The sequence below is a fragment of the Pyrgilauda ruficollis genome, unplaced genomic scaffold, assembly GCF_017590135.1.
Source record: "Pyrgilauda ruficollis isolate IOZ18807 unplaced genomic scaffold, ASM1759013v1 scaffold86, whole genome shotgun sequence".
NCBI lineage: Eukaryota > Metazoa > Chordata > Aves > Passeriformes > Passeridae > Pyrgilauda > Pyrgilauda ruficollis.
Window position 1 is genome coordinate 3,076,715 of NW_024530599.1, and position 23,701 is coordinate 3,100,415.

Consider the following 23,701-nt stretch of genomic DNA (forward strand, 5'->3'; position numbering starts at 1 on the left):
ACAGTAAGAGGAAGTCACTTTTTTCAAACAAACTTCTTAAAAAAATAAAAATCAGATCACCAGCTAAGAAGTAAATGAAGCTTAAAGTTAATCCTGTCCCCTCAGCTTGCACATGGGCTGCACCAGAAGCAGTTAAGGACCCCAGCTGTAATGCAGTCCAGCTTCCACAAAAGGCTACTGCAATTCCCTCCACGAGGTATTTCTGCATTAAAAAAAGCACACCGAACAAATCAGAACTCCCTAAACTTGTCAAGAATTTGTGTTCGCCTAAAAAACATCACTGTGTTGCAGAGCTCATTGGAGATACAACACAGGAAGGAGTTTTAATTTCTGGTGGTTTAAAGCAAAGCTTTGTGGTTTGGATGGCATTTGCAGAGAACCCTGAAGGACCATCTCTGCCACAGCAAGCGTGTCGCACGCTGCGCTGCCAGCATGCTGCTGTGGCACACACTCCCCTGCTCTCAACTTCCTGCCCTGTGAGACCCAGCGGGGACAACTTCAGGATGACAAAATTTTGCATTCAAAACACAGGCAAAGGGCAATTCCAAGAGAGGAGTACTTTATATATACGGTCTGCACTTGGCACATGAAGTGTTTCATTCAGTAAAACATGACACTGAGCTCCCCATCCCTGTGCGGGGAGCAGCAGGTGCTCCCAGGTGGATGTGGAAGGGGAAAGCTTACAATGCTTGCAGAGCACACTTCATCCTTCAACACTGCAAACCAGGGCTGCTTAGCACATCCAGTGTTTCTGACAACTGCACCTGAATCCAAGAGCTGTGAATGATCAGCTTATGAGAGGAAGAAAAGAGCATGAAACCACAGCAGTCACGTTGCCTTAGTTCAAGATGTTCTGCCACAACCCCCAGTATCAAATGTTGCAGAAATTTATGATGCCAAAGGAAAAGAACACATCCAGAAATCCCTCCCACAAAACCCACAAATGCAGGCCGACAATGAACAATCTCAAATTATTTATTAGGAAAAGACAAAGTACTGTTTCAACATTCGTACAGAACAATGGCAATAAAACCAGAAAAATAAACTGTAAAAAGTAGGCCCATGACAGAGGAGTTGGTTTATGACAAAGCAAATGAAATCCAAACTTCACTCATGCAAACAAGCAATAAAGAATTATTTACAGTTTTGATGGGATGAATTACAGCAGTGTCCATATTTGGGCCCAAATCAAATTACTCAGTGACATATTAAAGGGATCTAATCTGTACATTCAATAATGAGAATCTATAAAAAGAAAAATAATTTAAACAATTTACAAGAACTGTATTACAGATGGCATAAAGGCATCATTTACAAGAGCTGTTTAACAGGTGACACAAAGGTATTCATGAGTAATTTATGATGAAAAATTTGTAGCACGTATTTTTACATCACATCTTCAGTGTCTGAACAGTAAACAAGAAAGCAGAGACATACCATGAGTGCAATGTAATAGAATAAGGCAACTTAACCAAATGGCTCTTCGGAGAGCTTCCATCCTACCAGGGTTTACAAGTTCCAAATTTGCCTCTCTGCTTTGCTAACTAAAACAAATACTTGAAGACAGCATCTGGTGATTACAAGGCCTGCACATGATGAGACAGTAAATGGAAAATTAAATGTTTCTTTGTTAAAATGCCAAAACTCAAGAATGTAAAATTGCAGGTTATCTAAAGCCCTCTATACCCTAATACAAACACATTAATTTTCACATTCTAGGTGTTGTAATTTAATGTCTCAAAATACTAATTCACTAGTCTTTCATAATGCACAATCTGAAACTAATACACCTCCTCCCAAAGCTTGTATTTACAATTTCTTAAACTAATGCCAGAAATATGAATTGTGAAATGTCAGCAATTTATAGCAAGGATTAGCAACCAGCACACTATATTCCAGTTCATTTTATAGGCGACACTAATTAGCACACTTAGATTTTAAAGTTACTTTAAATGGGTATTTCTGACTTTTCAACAGCTTTCCTAAACACTTTCAGTAGTGGCTGACATTCTTGGAAGTTTTAGCAGAGAACAAATGCCAATTGTGTTCTACTTGACACAAATTTGTGCAAAGAGCTACAGTAACAAAACAAGATGAAGGATAACATGGAAATCCAGCTATGAAAACCCATCTGTCTCCTGATGTGCCACGGGCCTCACATAAAGCAGCACGGGAAGCCACACCTGCCAATGACTTGCCACATTAACACACACAGTCCACACAGTCAAAAAAACCAACCCCAAAAGGGAAACTCAAAATAAGGTCAAAAAGTATTGGCAAATGATAAATTTTAAGTCTGTCAAAAGGACCAGGCCATAAATATTTTATTTACAATTTCTATTTAGAATCTTTATTTTCAACAAATGATTTAGCACCAGCAGGAATATGCAAAGTAGCGCTACTGTGTTCCCCAGACAGAAGACCTTGAGGCCAAATCTTGCTCATTAGTTTAAAAGAATGATTTACTGAAGTAACTACAGAGTGAGCAGGATTTGACGCTCAGTTATGCAAACTGAGATTGCTCAAACATATTCCATTAGCACATTAATAATTACAGACATATACAGCATCATCTGAGATGTTTTCAAAAGTGTGTTTTTAAGAATACTTAATATGTTTTCCATGTGTGATGCAATTGAAACTAATAAAACAGGCTTATCTGCAGACTTTGTTAACTTAGAGAATTACTAATTTTACCACAGTTGACAAAATACTGGTGATATACTTTGGAATACATCAGTAAAACTTTAAAGAACTTTGAGCAGGACTTACCCTTCTACACTGTGAAAATGCATTTTTTTAATCTCCCCTGGTCATGTCTGAGGACTAAATTCTCCCATTTATTCAAAGGGATTGTGAAACCCACCGGCTCTGACTGTGCATTAAAGGGAAGTGAAAAAATTACCACACCCAAACAGAAACTGTGTGTCCCCAGCCCTGCACTGGGACCTCCAGGCCTTGCTCAAATACTTCCAACCTACCCACAGATGTTTGTTCACTTTTTAACCTCAGCAAAGCTCTGTTACATATGATATGGTTTTTAAGCCTACATAAAAAGATGTAGATAAGAAAAAAAGATGTGACAAGGGAAAGAATTAGTCTTGTTATAACTAGAACTGACCAGAACTAGCTCAACATGAACCACACTGACCTTCACCTTTGCCCTGAATTCACTGCTTCCTCAGAATTACAGTGGTATTCAGAATATCAACAGGGAAAGTGATATTTAAAAATAGGTTGACTGCAAATTTATTCATTAATGAAAATTGACTCGATGTGAAAGACACCATCTAATCCTTATCTAGCAGAGATCTACTCTAGATAAAAGACTCTTTAATTAGTTCCAAACATTAAAACTCCATTAATATTTTGAAATACTTAGAAATGAGAAGTTATTTCAATGGCTCTGGAAGCAGGTGTTTCCTGAAAACCTGTATTGGGTAGAGACAAAGAGTATTACAGCCCTTACAGGCACCTTGCATCTACACTACCAACTCAAGTGCAAGCAGGAAAGCCACAGTACCACTGAAGGAGCAGATGATCCATCAGGAGAAGCCAGAGCTTTGAACATACAGCTGAGGTGAAGTGGGACAATGTGGGTGGTCCCTCTTCTTTCGACCCTGTAACTCTCAATTATGAGCACCTGTTGGCAGAATCACACAAGTGCTTGAGGGAGTTTTAAACATCTTCAAAAGGCAGGGCAGACACCTGAACACACTCTGGAAATCTTGAGCAAACTAAGACACAGGGTGCATCACTGCAGCTTCTCTCTGAACTCCTAAATGTATCAAGATTTTACTAAAAAGAATGAAAAATTGTTTGTATTTAAACCTCTTCTCAGTTCAGTAAAGAACACTGAGGATGTTTCAATTCCAGCCTGTTAAATATTCAAAATGTATTGTAAGAGTTCCTCTTTCATTCAAACTGCAATTACCCAAGCAGACTTAGAAAGGTCAAAGTGGTTATGTTTAATAGCTTGGAATAACTTCACCTAAGATTGAACTTCTCTACCCAGAAATAAACAGTACTTATGTCATTATAAACTTGCATGATTTTTAGGGAGATAATGATACAATAAAACTGTGCATAATACTTGAAAGGACCAAGCTGGAGGGATCAGACCAATAAATGCAAAACCCTTACCCCAAGACTAAGGGCTACAGGAACAGGAAGCCAGAAACATGATTTATTCCTGGTATTTCTTGCTACACTGGATTAAAGGGATCATCTCCATGGCTAATAAAATTACCTGCCATTTCTTTGGTAAGTAATATTGGTTAGGAAGCCTCATGGATAAAGTCCCAGTACCATAAAATTGGCGTTATATGAAAAAAATTAAAAGGCACTCACATGGCTGACTGAGCTGCAAATGATTACACATTCAAAATGGATCTTACATTTTACTTTCAAGAACTATCACACAACTTTCCTCTAGAAAGTGGTTCCACTTGAGAAGACAACAGTAGTCCTGAGAAAACCCCAAATTTTCTCTACTGCAGTACATCACACTGAATCAATTCACCCTAAAGCTGTTTCAACCAATTAGCTCAGAGGAAAAGAAATGGCAAGGGTGAAAGTAAAATCAGACTCTATCAGGAAAAAGCAACTTATTTCAGTGACAAGCATTTTCAACCTGTTTACAAGAGAATTTAGAAGAAAATACATTAAGGCTTATCTTGCAACTATTTGTGATGCCTATCATTTCTCCTGGTGGTAGAGTCAATCTTTGGAGACTCTGGTAACAAGCTCTAAGCTGACAGAAAATGAGATGAAACCCAAAGATGTGGTTTAAACACAGGACCCCTGGGCTTTACAGTAGGGCTTGACAACTGCTGTGGTTGCTCTTGTAATGAAGTAACAATTGTGCTGATAAAATTAGCAACAGGAAGCCAATTTTTTTAGAAGCTCAAGGGAAATAAAACAGAGGTAGGGCATACTTTTTGATTCTCACAGTAGTTTCTATACAGTACAGCTATTCAAGAATTACTCCATTTGCTTATTTTGTAACTCTGTACAGTTCACTTAAAAAATGTATGTTAGGTCACATCAACTTCAATTGGTTTAATGAACTATTAGGTAATCATCTTCTATATGTGCTTTTGGTTAAATATACAAGTAGCTTCTAACTACTGCTTCAGGAGGACTCTGAGTAGCAATAAACATGGACTAAAGGAACTGTTTCTAATGGAGCTGTAATGTCTCCTAAAGCACCCTTTGCAAGTAAAATATGCAGTTAGTTTGCAAAATTTTCAGCAGGCTGCCAGAACATTCAGAAAATTAAGATTTCACACAGTTTTATAACCAAATAAAGGTTATGTTGATAGTCAATCCTAACTCAAAAGGAACAGTTTACAGCATTTGTAAAGACATTCTAGAAAAACTGTATTCACTTATTTTCTGAAGTGCTCTGATTTAGCATTAGATCAGCTGAACTGTGAGTGTAACTTTTAGTTGTTTATGTCTATAGTGAAACATCAAAGCAAGCACAATGGAAATGTAGTACAAGTACCAGGAAAAGCAACAATAAATGGAACTGCATTTGTGATTAGCATTAATGAACTGCATTAATGAGTTGACTACTCTAAGGTACTGTACTCTTGAAGGACCACAGAAAATTTTAAAAGCAAAAACCTATGATGTTAGTTTGGGGCTTTGAATGTTGAGAAAGAGAAGACTGAAAACAGCACAGGGGTTTCTAACACAAGGGGGATGTATCTGTAAATACAACACAGCCATGCTGTGGAATACTTGAGCAATCATTTTTAAAAACCTTAAACCCCAAGATATGAACGTGGTTGAGTCTGATTGCTCCTCATGCACTTACAGGAAATAAATTTAACAGGAAAATATCACAAAATTGGGTAGCTTTTGTCCACAAAAAACCATATAGCTACTGACTGTATAATAGTCCTGTAAGTTTAAGATCTCATGCCCTGGCTTCAGGACTGAAGTTATTGTAATAATCACAACTGTAAATTTTAAAAGTCTACAGAATACCCCAAAAATCAGTTCCCGAGTACGGATTTTATCCCAAGGCCACATTTTGATGAATGGTTCCATACAGCAAGTGCATTAAATATTGGTCCATTTGCTGCGGCAATACAAACTCTGATGTTGTCCTCAACTTCCAAAAACAAACTTCCAAATCCAAAAGTAACCTTTCAACTTCAACATCTGCCTGAATTCTGATCAACTCTTACAAAATTACAGGGAAATTGCAACTTCAAATCAGTAGGATGGGGCAAAAATTTTTCCAAACCTCTACAGAAATAAGCCAAAGCATCAGAATTATGAGGTCCCATAATTAGTCTATTTTATAAGGATTTCCTCAATTCTCTCAGGCTTTAGGGTACCTTCACAAATGATGATTCACGATGGCAGAACTTATGAGGCCAAAAAAAAAAAGTAATCCAGAAGGCATTTTGGAAGTCACCTCCTCAAAGAAAAAACTATTAAAAAATCTTCCCCCCAAAACCTGCCTTCATTAATCAGTTAACTCGTTTCCAAATCCAATCAAAGACAGAGGAATCTTCCCAAAATACCAGCTGAATCTTCCAATAAATTAAGGTATCTTCATAAAACCTTCAAAATATCAACTGCTTAATCTGCTGCTTTGGCTGATTCTCTGTGTTTCTATTCTTCCCACTGGAAATTGAAGCATTATTTCCATTACACATAAAAATAAAATAATGACTATGTTTACTGTGGGAAGCAATTGTCTACAGTTTCCACATCTTGTCAATAGTACCTGGCTGTCTTTTGTTTTCTGTAAGTACACATAAAACTTGTGCTCATAGTAACAGTTATGACTAATTAAAATAATTTTTAAGTCATCAATTCTATATATAAACTGATGGGCCTAAAGCCTTGGGAATAAACCTGCAATATTTGCATCCTGAGCACTTAAGAGTTTGGCATTCCTTCTTCTGAAATTTCTGGAAAGTTGTTTTCAGAGGATGTATTGCATATTAGAAATTCACTACTGGCTACACATACCAAAGAACATAAATAATAGCCACAAACAGTTCACTTGCCAATGCCCAGCAGAGTGAAACCCCGTTCCTTACAACAGCAATACTCAGTAGCTTAATCACTTCTTAAAAAGAGTTACTGAAAATCAGCTATTTTCCTCTCCCCTCCCCAGATTTAATTCCCTAAACAAGTGTTGTTCAGGTGGAAAATAGTTCAGTGTAGTGACATCTGGTATCTCAACTGAAATTTGGCAGCCCAAGCAGAGCACCAACAGCTCCAAAGTATCCCTGTTAAAAAAAAAAAAAAGAAAAAAAATCAAGTTTAAGTAGGATATTAAATTCTGCAGTAATCAAATTTTAGTGACAACAGTCATTTGATGGATCAATGCTACAGAAAGAAGAGGATACACTTTTAATATATAATATTTCACAGTAATTACTTAAGGCTTTGTGAAACAAACATTTTATCCTTCTTATCTAGCTTGACTTCAGGAGGTTTCCTGCCAAGCCTCACCATACACTGCAGGACCTCTAAGACAGGTATCAGTGACTCCTACAGCATGGAAATCAAGTTTGGTTTCTTCTTCCTAGAGAAGCTGCATCTTTTGCTTGCTAAAACATCTTCAATACCCACAGCAACATTATTCCTAAAGTAAAAGTGAAAAATTCCTCCAATTATATCCTCACATCACACTTTTGGACTGTCTACCTGCATGCAAAGAACCATATGAGAATAATTCTCATGTTGAATTATTTTTCCCCTGTGGAGTGAAATCTTCCCCCTGCCTATAACTAAGTATTCAAGTGTTTAGAATATACACTTGACCAAATGTGAGTTTAAAATTTACCCAAGAAAAATCTGAAGAGGGCACAACTAACAAGGAACCATTCCACTGTCACTGTGGCCATCAGAACAGTCTGTCAGTCTTGAGATAAGCAATAAAGGGGTTGTGAAAATCAACTGAAGGGAATAGATGGAACGCTGTAATATTTTCAGACCAAGAAACTGAGGATAAAAATTCCCAACCCACTGCCCAGATGCTTCAAGTCAGCAACTGTTGCACCTATAATTAATGCTGATTGCTTGTATTTCAACCAAAACAAGTTAAAGTTCTCAGCACTGCACACTGATCCAGATGGCAGAAGCTGCCCAAGAGCAGGTTATTCTCACAGCATAAAATCACTACAACAGCTCTGAGGGGTCTGTTGCGGAATGAAAACAGGCCTTGTCAAAGCAGTCTTGACTTTCAAGACATTGCTCAAGCTCAGCTGAGAACAATGGAAGTGTTTCAAAGGGCCAAGCTTTACATTTCTGCACTCTCAGAAACACAATACTTACTGTTGTTTCCACCCAAACCCAAGTAAGACTGCTGACCCTTAGCACAGAGTTTAACATTTTGCTGTCCCTCTCCAGAGATCCACAGCATGAACTGAGAAACCCCAAAGTGACTGAAGTACTTCCCTGGCAGAAAACTGTTCCCAGAGAACCAATTCAGCAAGACAAACCTCCTGTTATTTCTAATATTTACTGAGCACTTGGTGCCTCAGGATATCACACATGAGAACCACTTAATACAGGAATTTCTGATTTATGGTGAAACAGTACACAGAGATAAATGAGCCACAGCATACCTCATGTTCTAGGAACAAGGCCTTCAGCTGACCTTTTGACCAGTAATCCAGTGCATATGCAAGAAGCTTCATTGACAAAGTATTCACACGCAAAAAGTTGCCAACAAACACAACTCTGTTTATTTTCTAAAAAAAAAAAAACAAAACAAAAACCAGCAAAGGATTAAGTCTTTTCACTGTTTAACACAGCTTTGAAAAATTAGGCTATGAAAGAGACTGTCTTGAGCGAGGAAAAAACCACAGAAAAACCAAACAACCCACAATTAAAACATGGTTCCAAAATTTAAAACACAGCGTACTCGGGGAGAAGGAAAAATGGTGCAACCCTCAAGAATTAAAGACAAGTAGCATTTGTGTTTCAAATTAAGCGAGCATTTTCAGCAATTACACCAAAGAAAGAAGCCAGCTAAAAAAGAAATGAAATGAAAGATAGTTCTGTTTGGTAGAGAAGACTCAATGCCTTCATAGCCCTGTACAATGCTGCTTGATCCATATGCAACAAGGCAGCACTGTAAAGAAGCCGAAGGCAGCAAGAAATGACAGATGTTCCTTTCTTCTTCAGCCCTCAGTATACCTCAGCCTGACATCACACTCAGAGTACTTGAATACAAGTGAGCTGTGAATTTTAATCCAGTCAAATGTAAAAAAGTGAAAATCACTTAATATTCCCCATTAACTAAAGCAAATCCAGCACTAAGTGAAAATATTAAACACTGGTTTAACGACCTGAGAGGAAGAGCCAAAGAAAATGTAATTGTGTTAGTCCTTAGCACAGAACTCTAAAAAGCACTTAATTGCATTAAATTATCATTTCCAAGTTATTATAATAACTAATATGACAATTCAACCTGTAGTCAAATGTCTAATATGCAACTGTTTCTTAACAGTCTTGATTAGTTCCCAGTGAAGACAAAGTAGACACATAGTTAAAGACACAAAAATGTAATTCTGCTCTATGCAAGCAATCAAAATAATTACATTTATTTCATTTTTAGACATCAATTCATGGTATTACTTCGTGTATCCCTATCAGCTATTTCTTATGGTCTGTAGTTCTGTGACATAGGTGGAATTAGACCAAAAACCACTCGGAATAAAGGTAGTTTGTGCAGTTTTCAAGTTCTGATTTGTCCTCATTTACTTGCCACCCTTAAATACAAATTGCATAATTTGCATAAGACATGTAGAACGTACTTTCAACTTCACCTTAAGCTTTGCCATAAAGCAAAAAGCCAAAAGTAACACTCACAAAATTACCTTCCTCTCCAAGACAGACATGAAAGATAATGAAACTGAGGGAGAAGTTACAACATGAAAACCAGAAAACATAATTAATCTGGCTCCTAACCAAAAGCAGGATTACTGCAGCTAACAGGGCTGTTGGTACTTTTGAGACAATCACATGCAAAGATTTTAAGTAGACCTCTAAATTCAGTTACCTATAGTCTTCTCCAAGAAATCTATTACTAAACCTCATTTTATCCCAAGTTTGTTGATAATGAAGGAAGAAATCCCTGCTGCTCAGATTCTCATGTCTTCTATGCCTAAATTCAGTATTCTTCCACAGCTTCTTGGCTGTCCACACTAATACTAAACACATACTGGTCCTTTTTTGAACTTTGAGAAACAGAAGATGGCAGGAAACCTTCTCTGTATCAACCAGCAAGATGAGAGGTGTCAAAGCAATTTTAAAGTCTCAAGAGCTAGAAAAAATGAAAGATAATGTTTATCTAGAAACAAGGCTTTGATCAGAAGATAATTTCAGCTTGGAGAAACTGCTGGAGGCCATCATTATGCAGTTGCTCAAGTCATGTATTTTGAAACATCCAAGCACAGAGTCCACAGTTTGTCTCAGAGTCCATGTGTCAGGGCTGGATGAATTCCCTAGGTGAAACTGCCTTGGCAGGGGAGTTGGACTACATGAACTCCAGGAGCTCTTTGCAACCCTAACTGTTCTGTGGTTAAAGTACTAGGAATTGCTTCAGAATATTTTGACTGTCTCTGGAGAAGTGGGACAAGGATATCTTCGCCAAAGGGGAGGGTACCTGATGAGGAGCTTTGTTAAAGAATGGAGCCCAGAGCCTGCAGGTAAGCACAGGATGTTGTGATGAAGGACTTGAAGTCCCCTTGCTAAAGCAGGGTGATTGTAGGCCCAGCTCAAAGCTACTACATACATTTCCTCATTTCATTTGAGAATGTATTAAAAGGTTTAAAATTATACACCATTTTAGCAGTCATTTCATGTGAAGACAAATAACAGAGTTGTAGAGGGATCATTTCCTTGTCAGGTTTTACCTCATTTACTGCACACATCCGGGCAATAGAGCCAATGTTATTGGTGATGGTGACCAATATGGCTCGAGCAAGATCTTCTTTACTGACAGACTCCCTCTTCTCTTTGTAGATCATATTCCCAAAGCTAGAACAGGAGAAAAGGCCATGAGTTACAAAGTGATTCATGTGCATTTGAAATAATTTCAAAATAGATTTTTTAATGCTGGAACAAAACCTAGGTCTCATGTTTCCTCTTTGAGGAACTCGCTTTTTAAGTCTGTATTAAATGCAGCAATTTGACACTACACCTATATTTATTCCTTCACAGGAAACAGTCAATTGTGTTACAATAACAGCCCCCCAGCAAATTATTTTTGTTTAGATTGTTGACTTCCATGAAGAACCACCTACAGTAAAACAATTTTATTCTTCACAGAAGAATACTCTGCAAATCTAGTAATTGTAAATTAAGTCACTGTTTGATTGGTAAATCCTCCACTTCTCATGCTTGCTTCCTCACAAATACCTATCCATTCTTCTATTCTCAAAGCAGAAGAAAACCATTAATTGAATGTTTTATGATGGAACACAACCCTCTGAAACAAAACAGTGACAGAATGCAATTTAGATTGCTGAAATGAAGAGTTCTGGATCAGAAGGGCACTTCCCTTACCATGCACAGCACAAAAGAAAAGACAAGTACCCATAGCTACGTGTGATATTTTACCAGCAAGGACTCTTGAGCCAGATCTAAGTCAGTTTGGAGAGCAAGAATCCCAATTATTCTAAAACTCAAAAAGCCATTAAAGCTCTTAAGGATCTTAAAGAGCAAATGAGAACAGAAAGTACCAACATAAAGCAAGTTAAAACGTTATTGACTGAAGTGTAAAGTTCACACCTATTTAAACCTCCCAGCACATGGTCTCTCAAGAGGCTCGGACTCAGGTGGCTGGAGAGGGAGAACAGTTAAGTTGCCATGAATTATGACTCCCTATGGAATAACAGCAAAGATTTAATGAACACTCTTATGTACATATTAGTTTTGCTTGCAGAGTTTATTTTTCTTATCTTCTGTAAGGGTAGTAAAGCTGTAATATCACCAATAATATTCCCAAATGGAAAGAATGTGTGCAGCTGTGACAAAAGTCCTCTGCTGATGACAATGACATTCTCATGGTGCAAACTGTGTTCAACAGCCCTCTTCAGTGAAAAAGTAGTTAAAACATTATATCAGGTGTCTGTGGTGACAACCACGTTTCCAAAAAGTACTAGGAATTGCTCCACTGTAAGAGCAACACAAAAGCCATCTCCCACTCACTGTCCCTCTAGACAACAGCTCTACTAAAAGACTCTACGAAATATAAAAAGAAATTGGTATTTTTTTCCATCTCTTGTACTGATTTTGACTGGGACAAAGTTAATTTTCTTCCTAGTAGCTGTGTGCTGGTTTTAGCTGGGATAGTTAATTCTCTTCATTGTAGCTACCATGGAGCTGTGTTTTGGATTTGTGCTGGAAACTGTTGATGACACAGGGATGTTTTTGTTATTGCTGAGCAGTCAAGGCCTTTTCTGCTCCTCACTGCAACCCCACCAGTGGGCACAATGGGGGTGCACAAGGAGTGGGGAGGAGACCATTCTGTTCTGTTCCATTTCTGTCCTGTTAAACGCTCTTTATCTCAACACACCAGTTTTACTTTTTGCCTCCCAGTTCTCTCCCCCATCTCACTGGAGGGAGTGCCTGAGTGGCTGTGTGGTGTTTAAGGGTCTGCTGGGTTACAGCACACCACCTCTGCACTCTGTTCCTCTGCTCCTGCTATCACCTCGTGCTCCCTCTGACTCATGCAAAGCTGAGCATGAAATACCTCAGGAGGTTTCTTCAATATTGACCTCGCAGGCACCTGCATTCGCACGTGGCTTTAAACCAGCAGGAAAGCAGAGGATACATACTTTTAGGATAAAAATGTAACTTGACTAAATAAAACCTAGCAAAAAAGTAGCTCTCTCTGCATGGATAGTTTAAGCCTTGTTTTTGAAGCTTCACAAACCAATAGAAGAATCCACAAAAAGACTCCTGCTTACCTGGATGCTACAGCCCATCCTGGTAAACCAAATCTTTCATAGTCTCCTCCATAAATATCCCGAACCAGCTTGTCAGCATGTGTGCTGTCTCCTTTGGATGCCATTTCCAGAGCTTCTTCAAAACTTTCACAGCCTGTCAGCAAACTGCATAACCCAAGGAAGGTCCCTCCACCTAGACTAAGGACAGAGAAAACCAGCTGCTTTCAAACAGCATTTGCTCACATGAAAGATCCTTATGTCATTGCCCCATAGAGTAACAACCCCAACATAGGTTTTTAAATTACCTTGTTCCAGTTACTCTTTTATAGTTGTCTTTGGAATGGACTGATAAAATACTGACTCCTGAACCAATATTAACAACCAGCAACGGGTATGGATCATCCAGGTTAAAAGGCATCTTTTGGCATCTCTCAGGATCTGAGGCATTTTCAAAATAATAGCACTCTGCCTGGCCATTGAAGCTGACAGAGTCTATGTACAATAAGCCTTTGACAAGGCAGTCAAGCTCATCCAGTTTGTGCAGCTGGAGGTTTCCAATCTGTGTTAAGAAAGAAAAAAAAGACTGTGGCAACATGTTCTAACATTGCACAAATGTGCTACAAATTTATGACTATATTTGTACTGCCCAGCTTTAAGAAGCTATCTCACATGACTAATTCAGGAATTTCAACGCCATTATAAAGTCAACAGAGAATTCAGACCCAAATTCTGACTACATAAACTAGCAAGTTAATCTGAGTGTAAATCCAGATCTCAGACCTGAATCAAGAAGAGAGACACAGTATAAGTATCTGCTTTGGTAAGCTCAAAGATCACTTTTGAGATACTAAGACATTACTCCATTGAAAAATTAACAATATTTTTCATCAATTCAAATCAATGAAAAGGTCAGCAAATATCCTAGAGGGCCCACTGAGTGTCATCTTGGTGGAACTCATATCTGAAAATCTGTTCAAGGTTTGTTTGGTTCCCCCCCCGATCTTACAAGTCAAAACAGTAATTTCTAAGATATCACCATATAAAAAGCTCAATGGCATTTTACTATCTATCCTTGCAACTTCATTAACACTCTAGGATCACAGGAAAACCACAGGTCAGAAATTCTGCAGGGCTTAAGGCTCTCTACAGGTCTTCCATAGTTCTGCATGTGGTATTTAAGCTGCCGTTCTCTCATAAAGCACAGGGACAATTAACAGGTGCTGTGGATTCCAGGAAGGCTGTAACTCCTCACCATACTAAAATTAGTACTAAAATATATTAGAGTTCTTCAGTTTTTCAAAACACAGGTTATTTTAAGCCATCAGCAGCAATGCTGTAGCATCAGCTTCAGGCAGAGGCAAGCCAGGCTACCTACTGTGCGAAAGTCTTCCTCGAACTTGTAGGCGCCACCGCCGGTGGCACAGAGCACCGTGTGTAGTGTTGAGAAGTTTTTGTTTCTTCCCATTTGGATAAAGGTAGGCAAATCATGAGTAGGGAACCGAATAAAGTGCAAGTTTCCTCTTCGAGCAAAAATGGTTAAGTCTTTCAGCTCCAGGTGGACATCCCGAATGCCAGTGGATCCGTAGGCGACGTTGGAAGTCAGGTATTTGCGGATGCTCTTCAGGCTTTCCACTTCCTCCTGCTCCTCCTCTGCAGTGATGTCAATAGGTTCAAAATAGGCAAGTTTGACCAACGTTCCTCCAATGTCCATGCCAAACCATGGGAAAGCTGTGAAGATACAAGAATGAGCCATTAGGTTTGTAGAAGAGCAAAAGCCACACATGGAGCTTCAGACTGACCCGAGCTGCACTTTTCAACAAGACAAGACATTAACAACAAACCTCACAGGAAAAAAGAACTCGTGCTCATTCCAGTTACCTGACCTTAAATGTCTCTCTGGCCTCATGTAAAAATGGAAAAATGAGCAGCTCTACACATTTAAACGCTATAAGGCGCTCAGAAAGCTCAACTAAAAACCCCCAAACTATACCCTGCCTTTCAGACCAGCTCATAAACAAAATTCGACCACTTTTTCTTATTGAGAACAAAGGATTAAAATAACCGTCACTTCTAAAATAACAGTTCTGACGTAGTTCAGCACAAAGACTGCAATGCACATTCCAAGAAAGCAGGCTACACATTTCAGCTGACAACAGGGGCAGCCCAGGTACTCCTCCTCTAACAGTCCCTCACATAATGTGGTTGTTGAGAGGAAATTTACTTGCACGCACTTTAAAACTTGACACAGTTAAGATGCTCAATTTCTATCTCTTGAAGTTAAAGGGATGACAAAATGTCCTATTAAAAAGTGCAAGCAAAGAGAAAATTAATATTACTGAATTTAGGTTCCATTTTCTGGTCTCCTTTTTTTTTTTGGTACCTTGGCTTGGAAGGGGGAATTTCTGTACTACAAAATAACACTAAACCACAAGTGCTTTGCCTCTGTCCCTTATGTGAGATGACTGCAGTTCCTAAAAGGGACTTTGTCTATGACATGCAGGACCAAAATTTGAATATGCCTGTATCAATAAATATTCCTAAGTGAAATAAAACAGATACCTAGAAACCCTACAGCAAAGACAACATCTACAACCGAGAGCTTTCCCACTGTCATTTCCCAGAAACAGTTTAAAAAAGATCCTGGATATCCAGCTGGGAAGACATTCTATTTCCTAATTGACACTATAACTTGCTTGGTTTTGCTCCTCTTTTCTTTTTTCGTGTTCCAATTTATCTCTTTGGATGTAATTTATATCTTACAGAAGGATGAAACTCAGGAACAAAACCAGAAAGGTGTTAATATGCTTATCATGAGCAAGATGCAATTACACTGTATTTACATTACCAGTGGGATCTATGCTTGAGAAAAATGACCTACCAAAATACTGTAATTTATTTAGGCAGGGCTGGCTGTGTGTCAGTTTATTTATTGAGTGCTAAAGTTAAGAAGAAAAGAAACTTCAATGATGCCTCAGCTTTCAGAAATGGGCATCAAGAGAATACTGTCAGACATTAACAAAAAAAAATTTTAGTTGGTTATATTACCTTGGAAAACTAAATTTAAATACAAAGGTAAATTCTGTCAGAAAAATCTAGTTTGAAGTGGAAATGAAGAAGTTCTGTAGACCTGGTATCTTTTCCATAAAACTGAGGGCTAAGCATAAGACTAAGCATAAAGACACACATAAATTGAGTTTGTGACTGCATGCCAGCCTTCTTCACCCTGATACTCTGGACATAAGAAAATTTGTCATCTTACTGTTTTACCACAATTAGCTGAGGATTTATTAAGTGACCTCACCAAGTTTCAACCCCTTGCCATGAATGGTGTCACAAGAACAAAACCGAAGAAAGGCAGTTGATTCACGCAGCAGACCACAACGTGCCTGTAGGAGTCAATCCAGCCCATGCAGAATTTAACTAGGACACCCCAACCCAAGCTCTACCTGGATCCTACCTAGCAAGTAACTGAGATCTTGTCCTCCAAGCCAGGAAAGAGGGGGGAACAGCTGAAAGTTCATGTGATGAGTTTAAGGAGCTAGGACACCCCAACCCAAGCACTACCTGGATCCTACCTAGCGAGTAACTGAGATCTTGTCCTCCAAGGAAAGAGGGGGGAACAGCTGAAAGTTCATGTGATGAGTTTAAGGATGATTTGGTGCAAGTCATGCCTGTTTGCCAGAAGATCCACTCCATCCCATGTTAAATGATCCAAAAAGCTTTTGCAAATACAGCATTAGTCACGCCTCTGTAAGTTCTTAAGGTTTATGGATCTTGTACACCAAGTAAAAACAAGAACAGCTGAACTGTACATTTATTCCATAATTTAAATGAGAACACATTTTATGTTGAAAAATGGGATCATGCTGTACAAGATCAGTTTTCTGGGTTAACTGAGTGATCTTAACAGCCATTTACAGAATTTGAAACTGAAGAAATAGGTCAGTTTTCACCTGTGACAAACCCCAGGAAGTTTTACATTTTTCTATTGAAAATTTGTCAAGATTTGGCTGGCAAGTACATTGCTCAAGTTTCATTTGCAAGGTGGAGGAGTTCTGACAAGCAGCTGGGCCCACGTACTGTTAACTTTGTCCTTATACCAGCAAGAAGGTGTTACACAAGGATTCTTGTGCATGCAAGCCACTCTAATTGATTTATATGGATTTTATTACAGGTGCAGCCAGGAGAATGAAAGCGATTTTGTTTTCCAAACACAGAAGGGGATCTATATCCACACATATGGCAAGGACACAATCAGTTGGGACTGCAAGGATACAAGATTTATCTATGCCTGAGCTATCCTTAAATAATAGAAATACACTGATTCTACTGAATTTGAATGTAACTGTACATGGACACAACATGGAAACATCATGAACCTTCCTCCTACTGCTGCAGGTTTGCTTAGGGTAGATCTTGGCTCAGGATCTGTCATATCTGGGTGCAGGGATACATAAATGACTCTACAAAAGGTATTTTTATACTTGTATTTGTGGGTCATGCTTCTCTGAGAGATTTAGGAACAGAATGCCAGCAGCAAAAACTTTAGAAAAAATACCCCCAGACATCAGCTTGATCCTTTCAGCAGTCACATTTACAGAAACATGTCTGGATGGGGCCAATGCCAATTACACCACCTTTTTTTCAAGCTTACAGGTCTGCAGATACTAGGTTTGAAGACTTGCACAACTGTAACCATCATTCCACAGCTTCAATCCGTAAGGAAAGTCAATTCCTCTGCACTAAAGCTGGACTTTTTTCCACAGCTCTGTGGGGATTAGATAATTAAAAGACTTTTTCAGCTCTTCCTCTTGACTGTTATTCCCAGGAATATTCCACAAAAAGTGATGCATAGCTCAGAGATATTCCTTGCTGAGAATTTAACTGCTATTCACAGAACAAATCCAGGGCCCAGCTTTTCAAAGTTCAGCTCCTCTCTGCAGTGGTCAGTAATAATTTGAAAAAAGGAAAAGTAAGAATCCAGCTTTTTATTTAACAAGCCCAACTGCCTAGCATAAACTACACAAAATTCTTTCAAAAACACCCATTTTGCTTTTAGGAAGACAGGCCAGGCTCTGCTTAAGAATACACAAAATACAGATCTTTACTATCCAAGAAGAGACAGATACATGAAGTAGAATACTAACTGGGAAGTCAAAACCCATATGGTGTTTAATGTGATACTTCACACCAAATTTAACTATCTTCAGGACACCAAGTGGAGTACCATAACGTATAACTTCCTTAATTACAAATCCAGATTTTCTTTCACTTCCCAGCTCTGCCAGGAGCCACTGTGGTCCCCACCTAGACACAGCAACCAGAAGCCCTTGCAATAAAGCAACAGATTGCTCAGTACATGCTGTGAAGACAGCTCTGAGGGGCAACCTGCTCAGAATTAAAAAAAAACATGATCTTTAAAAGGATTCCCTAGAGCTGCTTCCTGCAATTAGAAAAGTACTTCCCGCAAGGGAAGAGTGCTGTGGTCATGTAATGACGGAGCAGCTCTGCTGAGTAAGAAAACCCATGCTGGTGTGGCTGTTTCTTGTTATTTAAACCTTAATCATCTTTAGAGATAACACAGGGAAGCCTCATTCTCTTGTGTCTGCACTTCTCAAGTTCATGTTGTACACAGTCACTGGCAGCAGTGTTAAGGTTACTTATATCTTATCATATAAAGTCTTTATATGCCAAATGAAATAATTACAGTACATGTCTTGTTTGTGCCAATGCAAGCACAAAGGCTGAAGTGTTTTCCCTTTCCATGGGTTCTCCAGGGGACCTTTGAAGCTTTCCTCCCAGACCATACACTTGTATTCTGATTTTGTACACCTGTTCTGGATCCAAAGCTGCAGGAAGTACACTCTCAAAGACTTAACTATACCCCCCTTATTCAGTCAAGCCTAAGATTCCTCATTTTAATGTTCTGTTTGTATTTTACTTTTAAAAACTGAGAAACAGATTCCTGTCAACCTCCTTCCTATGAATGTAATGACATATTTGAAACACAAACACCTTTGAAACACTTCATTTTCCCTGTAAGATAAAGTAACACTCTGGGTCAATCCTGTATAAATTTAACAAGAACCAACCTTCAAAGAAGAGTAGCTAACTCCTAATTCAAGCTGGGAGCTTGGCACCATGGGGGAAAAGAAAAATTCACAGCTGTCAGTGACAGCAAAGAACAGCCTACCACATTTTGTTCCATCTCTGTAAGAAAGCTTATGCATTATTAAGAAATAAGACTGTTGCACTCCAAGTACAAACACGGCTTGGGGAACAACTGCCAAAGGGTGCCAAAGTTCATGATGCTATACAGCCTTAAAATACAAGAAAGGAAAATGATAATGAAATCCACAAAAACTTAAAACTTATTTCTGCCAGCACTACAACAGTTCTTTATGAAAGTAAGCAGTATCGTCAGTTCTGATGCCCAAAACTTATCTAATTCAGCCTAGTACGTAACCTTTGGTACCAAAACTAACCTTGATCCCATTCTTATCTGAATACTGACAAGGCAAACAACTATTTAAAAGTTCTACCAAACTATTCCACAGTTAGTGTTTATAAACACATAAACTAAATGTATTTTGCAGTTTCTCCAAATACATTTTCTTATGTGCATTCATTCTTCCAGCACTTCCCTAAAACATTAGCATGCAGCAAAGTGCAACCTGATGGCAAATCAGCTGGGGGGCTAAGGCAGCTAATGCGAGCTATGGGACAAGTTAAGAGAAAACACACCAAAGCTTGCTGGACTGTTAAATTAAATGAGATTAACCTGAGTGCTGGACAGGAAAATGCCTTTGCTGTGCCCATGAACACCAATCTACATGGCCTATGAGCCTCTACAGAGCAAAACTGCACTTAAGTGTCCTTAGTCCTTGAGACACTGGAGTCTGTCTCTCCTTAACAAGTTGTGCAACAGGTTTTTGGTTCAAATATCCCAAGTCCAGCTCAAAATACATTTGGGCTGGACAGAATTACCAAGCAAATTAAATGTATCTGACACACCCTGGCACATTCTCCCATTTTCCTTGTGGGAAAACTCCATCATGCTCTGCAAACTCCCACTCAGCCACCTCTAATCACGCTCCAGAACAGCCCGGTTCACAGTGGGAGGACAGGTGGTAATGGGCAATTACTGTAACTGCTCTTCATGGGCTTTATCACTTCTACAAGTGGGTACCACATAAAGCTTAATACAAGACAAAATATCGCTGCTTTCAGCTTCTCCCTCCTTGCTCATTCTGGTAATTTTGTTGACATTTCAGCAGCCATCTCTTTGGGGATAGGTGTTATTATGGTAAGATACAGAATGCAGAGGCATAATTTAACACTTAAAGATGCACTGTGTTTAACACTTTTAGTATACACTGTTCCTGGCAGTATTAATGCATTATTAGAAACACATTTTTCAACTGCAATCAAGTGAGAGCCTCTAACATCTGCTATGGGCTAATAATCAGCTTTCAAGGACTAATAAGAAAATGCTAGGATACCAAAAAACTATGTAGCAAATTCCATGGGGGGGGGGAAAAATCCATCTATTTATACAGCATTCTCCATCAATCCAAATGGATTTTTCATCAATTTTACTACAATAATCCTCCACGTGTCCACAATCATTACATGTATCCATAGAACCACACTGGAGAAAATAAACTTGAAATTTTCATCTTTCCTTTATATTGATGCAGGATTTTGCAAATCTCTGCAATGTACATTCATATATTAGTGTGTCTCAATTCACCTCAAGGCAAATACAGGCATTTGTTCTCAAACTATTTTCAATTGTTTTGATTCAAACAATCAAAAGGAATAAACTGCAAAAAGTAACACACACAGTGTATCAAGTACTCGAAGTCTCTGCCTTTCCTCCAGCACTGGGTGACACTCAGAGCCAAGAGGAAGGGCTCCAGCTCCCCTGGAGAGCACAGCATGCTGGCAGAGCGCGCTCGCCTTCCCCCGCCAACATGCACAGCTCTGAATGAGCTCCTGCTCTCTTCCCTTTGGGCAGATCCCACACAGCAGCACTTCTGCAACACTTGCTGCTCTCACATTTATCATCTCAACCCACAAATAACCTTTGGAAATTTCCTTGAAAATTGCCAGCCCTTCTTCCCCATGGGCATTTCCTCAGAGGAGCTATGATGCAACTGCTGCTTGGAAGGTTGCTCTGGAGGTCATCTGGTCTGACCTCTCTTACACCAGCAGGAAAACTGCCAACACCAGATGAGGTCAGCTACAGCTTTGTCCAGTCAACACTCTGAGGCATCAGAAGTTTTTCAAGAATTCTCCAAGAATGGAGACTCCACAACCTCTCCAGCTCCCACTACTACACTGACTTAGTATAAGGTTTTCCTGATCTGAATTTCTCTTATCTGCCTTTAAAATGCTTGACTCCTCTCATCATCAGCAGATGAGATTTAAATGGCCCTTTACTAGCCTCTTTCAAGCCAGCCCATCTCAGAAGCCACGTTCCACCAATTCTGCTGTGTTTCTCACAGTTTTTACTCCACCAAATTAGTGACAGCATTAGTCAGGTGAAGATCTGGAAGGGAGGACCACACAAGCATGTGCAGGCAGTGTACCCACATCAGGAATCCCAAACTGGTTTGGTGTTTCCATTTTACCCTCACCTCTATCATTCCAGGCCTTCCTTCCTGATGCTAAACATCACAGATAAAAGTACAGGTAGACTAAAGCAATCTGCTCAAATCTACTCTGCAGGTTCTTAAGTTAAGTAACAATTATCCATTTTTTCCCCAGGACGACATCTGGCTCTGTCACAGATGATTAGGTACTCACTTGGTCTAAGGAATGTACACCAAGAAATTGTGTTGAAAAGTGTCTACAAGTGTCTTAGCCAAATGGTTTGTAAACAGTCTATAAGTGGTATTGTGAGCCCAACTCAGCTTTCACGTCCATGTGAGCATTTAAGTCAAACTGACAGCAGTATTTGGGTACCAGAGCCCCTGAACATCAACTTCCATCTTCAGGGCTTCTGCAGATCTGGTCCTCTTCAAACATTCAGCTGCTCTCTTAGTGTGATTAACCATGAGCAGAAATCTGCAGTCTGAGTCTAAAGTTCACTGCCTAAGAAACTCTGTGCTATTATCTTTTAAAAAGACACCAGCTCCTAAGTGTGTTCAAGAGTCAAGAAGAAATAAACAACGTAGTTTGACACTCCTCCTGCTTAGGCAGTTCCAACTGTTTCTAATTCCCATCATGAAACCAACATCAAAGTTCAAATTCAAGAACTGGAAGAGTGCAACTACAACTGCAGCATATTAGAGCAGTTAAAACTTCCTGGTAACACTTACACTGTTATTTAACCATGAGGCTTAAATCCATCACTACAGAAAACAAAGGCTTTGAGGTCCAGCAGAGACAGTCCTGAAATTAGCAAGTTTCTACAGTAGGAGCAGCCATAGCCTCCCCATTCCAATTATCAAACCACTATAACATTTTACAGCCAGCTACTGCTGTCTTGATGAGATTTCTTAATATTGTACCAGGGGAAAAGAATGCTGCCTGAACTTTACTCTTCATAAACATCACTACAGTCAATTCAGCAATTTCCACACACTGGGACTAACAAGAGGTGATGGTTAGTTGTGTGCTACAAGATACATACTTGGGGTTTCCCCACCAGACCACAGGAAACAACGTACTTTCAAACACTTTATAGCTATTTCTAGAGCTATGCTAATACTTCCTGTGTTGAATATGTGTTTAGTGATTTTCTTCTTTTTGGGCTGCTCAAAAAATAAATTTAAAACATCAAGTTCTAATATTCTGTCTTAGATGTATGCTGTTCATTAGCCAGTCATGCTGTAAGAACCACACGAGGCCTAGAAATTTGGGACTAGCCATCTTTTCTACACAGTAACTCATCCTAAAATTAAGTCCTTAAGTATGATGGCAAAGCAAAAGATGCTAAACTCAGTGGAGGAAAACCTTCATCCCTTTCAGCTAAGGCACACCTGTATGAGCTCGACAGGTGTGTTGCCTCGCACAGCTGTGCATCTCTTACACTGAGAGCACATCAACTGCATACAGATTAAACATACTCAACCCAAATCTCTCTTTCCAAGATGCAGCTGTAATCTTAAGACATTTTGTTTATATTCACCTGAGTCTGAATCACGTTCGTGCCCTTCAAAACAAACATGGCACTCCAGAATAACACATAGCAAGAAATATTATTAAAGCTGTGATTATTAAACGGGAGCATTCAGCGCATTTTAATGTAAGAGTTATATCCAAATATTAGTAAATATTTTAAAAATAATTACAAGTTGATTAACCCTTAAAAAACAAAACTGTAGCAACTGCAGCCACCTGCGCAGATGTTCAGCACAGCGGTTAAGTGGTTCATCAAAAAGCGCACCCATCCCCAAGAAACTGATTAAATCACTTTCTATTCTAGTCCTTCCGACGCCAGCACTGAGGATCACCTGAACCCCGACACCTCGCTCAGAGGGACGCACAGGAGCGAGACGCGTCTCTGCGGGCATCTCCCGGATCCATGGATGGGCACCGCCCGCCGCGCGGCCCCGCGCCCCCTCCCCCGGCCCGGCCTTACACGGCTTCTTGGCATCCTTGATCTTCATGGCGCTGCGGCGGCGGCCCGGCTCGCTGCCGGCCGGGGCGGGTCTCCTGCCGCTCGCCTGATGGGGCGGGCAGCGGCGGCGGCGGCTCCGCGGGGCCGGGCCTCGCTCTCCTGATGCTCCTCGCCCGCCGGGCGCCCGCCTCCCGGG

At 39.6% G+C, this 23,701-nt stretch overlaps 1 protein-coding gene across 3 annotated transcripts; it reads right to left on the bottom strand.

The window, feature by feature from the left end:
- Positions 1 to 957: 957 nt before the first annotated feature.
- PANK3 (pantothenate kinase 3) lies at positions 958 to 23,695 on the bottom strand. 3 transcript variants are annotated; one of them, XM_041487979.1, is made up of 7 exons: positions 23,527 to 23,695; positions 14,311 to 14,663; positions 13,241 to 13,494; positions 12,957 to 13,133; positions 10,899 to 11,022; positions 8,604 to 8,729; positions 958 to 7,259 (listed from the first exon to the last, which is right to left on the bottom strand). In XM_041487979.1, the coding sequence occupies exons 1-7, from the start codon at positions 23,552 to 23,554 to the stop codon at positions 7,209 to 7,211; spliced, it is 1,113 nt and encodes a 370-aa protein (XP_041343913.1). In that variant the 5' UTR covers positions 23,555 to 23,695; the 3' UTR covers positions 958 to 7,208. The 3 variants fall into 3 exon arrangements, with proteins under 3 accessions (XP_041343913.1, XP_041343912.1, XP_041343914.1); XM_041487978.1 differs by having other exon boundaries at positions 23,432 to 23,665; XM_041487980.1 differs by having other exon boundaries at positions 23,399 to 23,665.
- Between the last annotated feature and the right edge of the window lie 6 nt (positions 23,696 to 23,701).

Bases quoted from the DNA above. Each gene is read 5' to 3' on its own strand.
- PANK3 (XM_041487978.1), bottom strand. From the start codon at position 23,471: ATGGATCCGGGAGATGCCCGCAGAGACGCGTCTCGCTCCT. The intron at 13,134-13,240 runs GTAATTTAAAAA...CTCTGTCCTTAG, and splicing joins AAAAGAGTAACTGGAACAAG to TCTAGGTGGAGGGACCTTCC. The intron at 8,730-10,898 runs GTAAAACCTGAC...TTTTTTTTTTAG, and splicing joins GGATGTGTGCAGTAAATGAG to AAAATAAACAGAGTTGTGTT.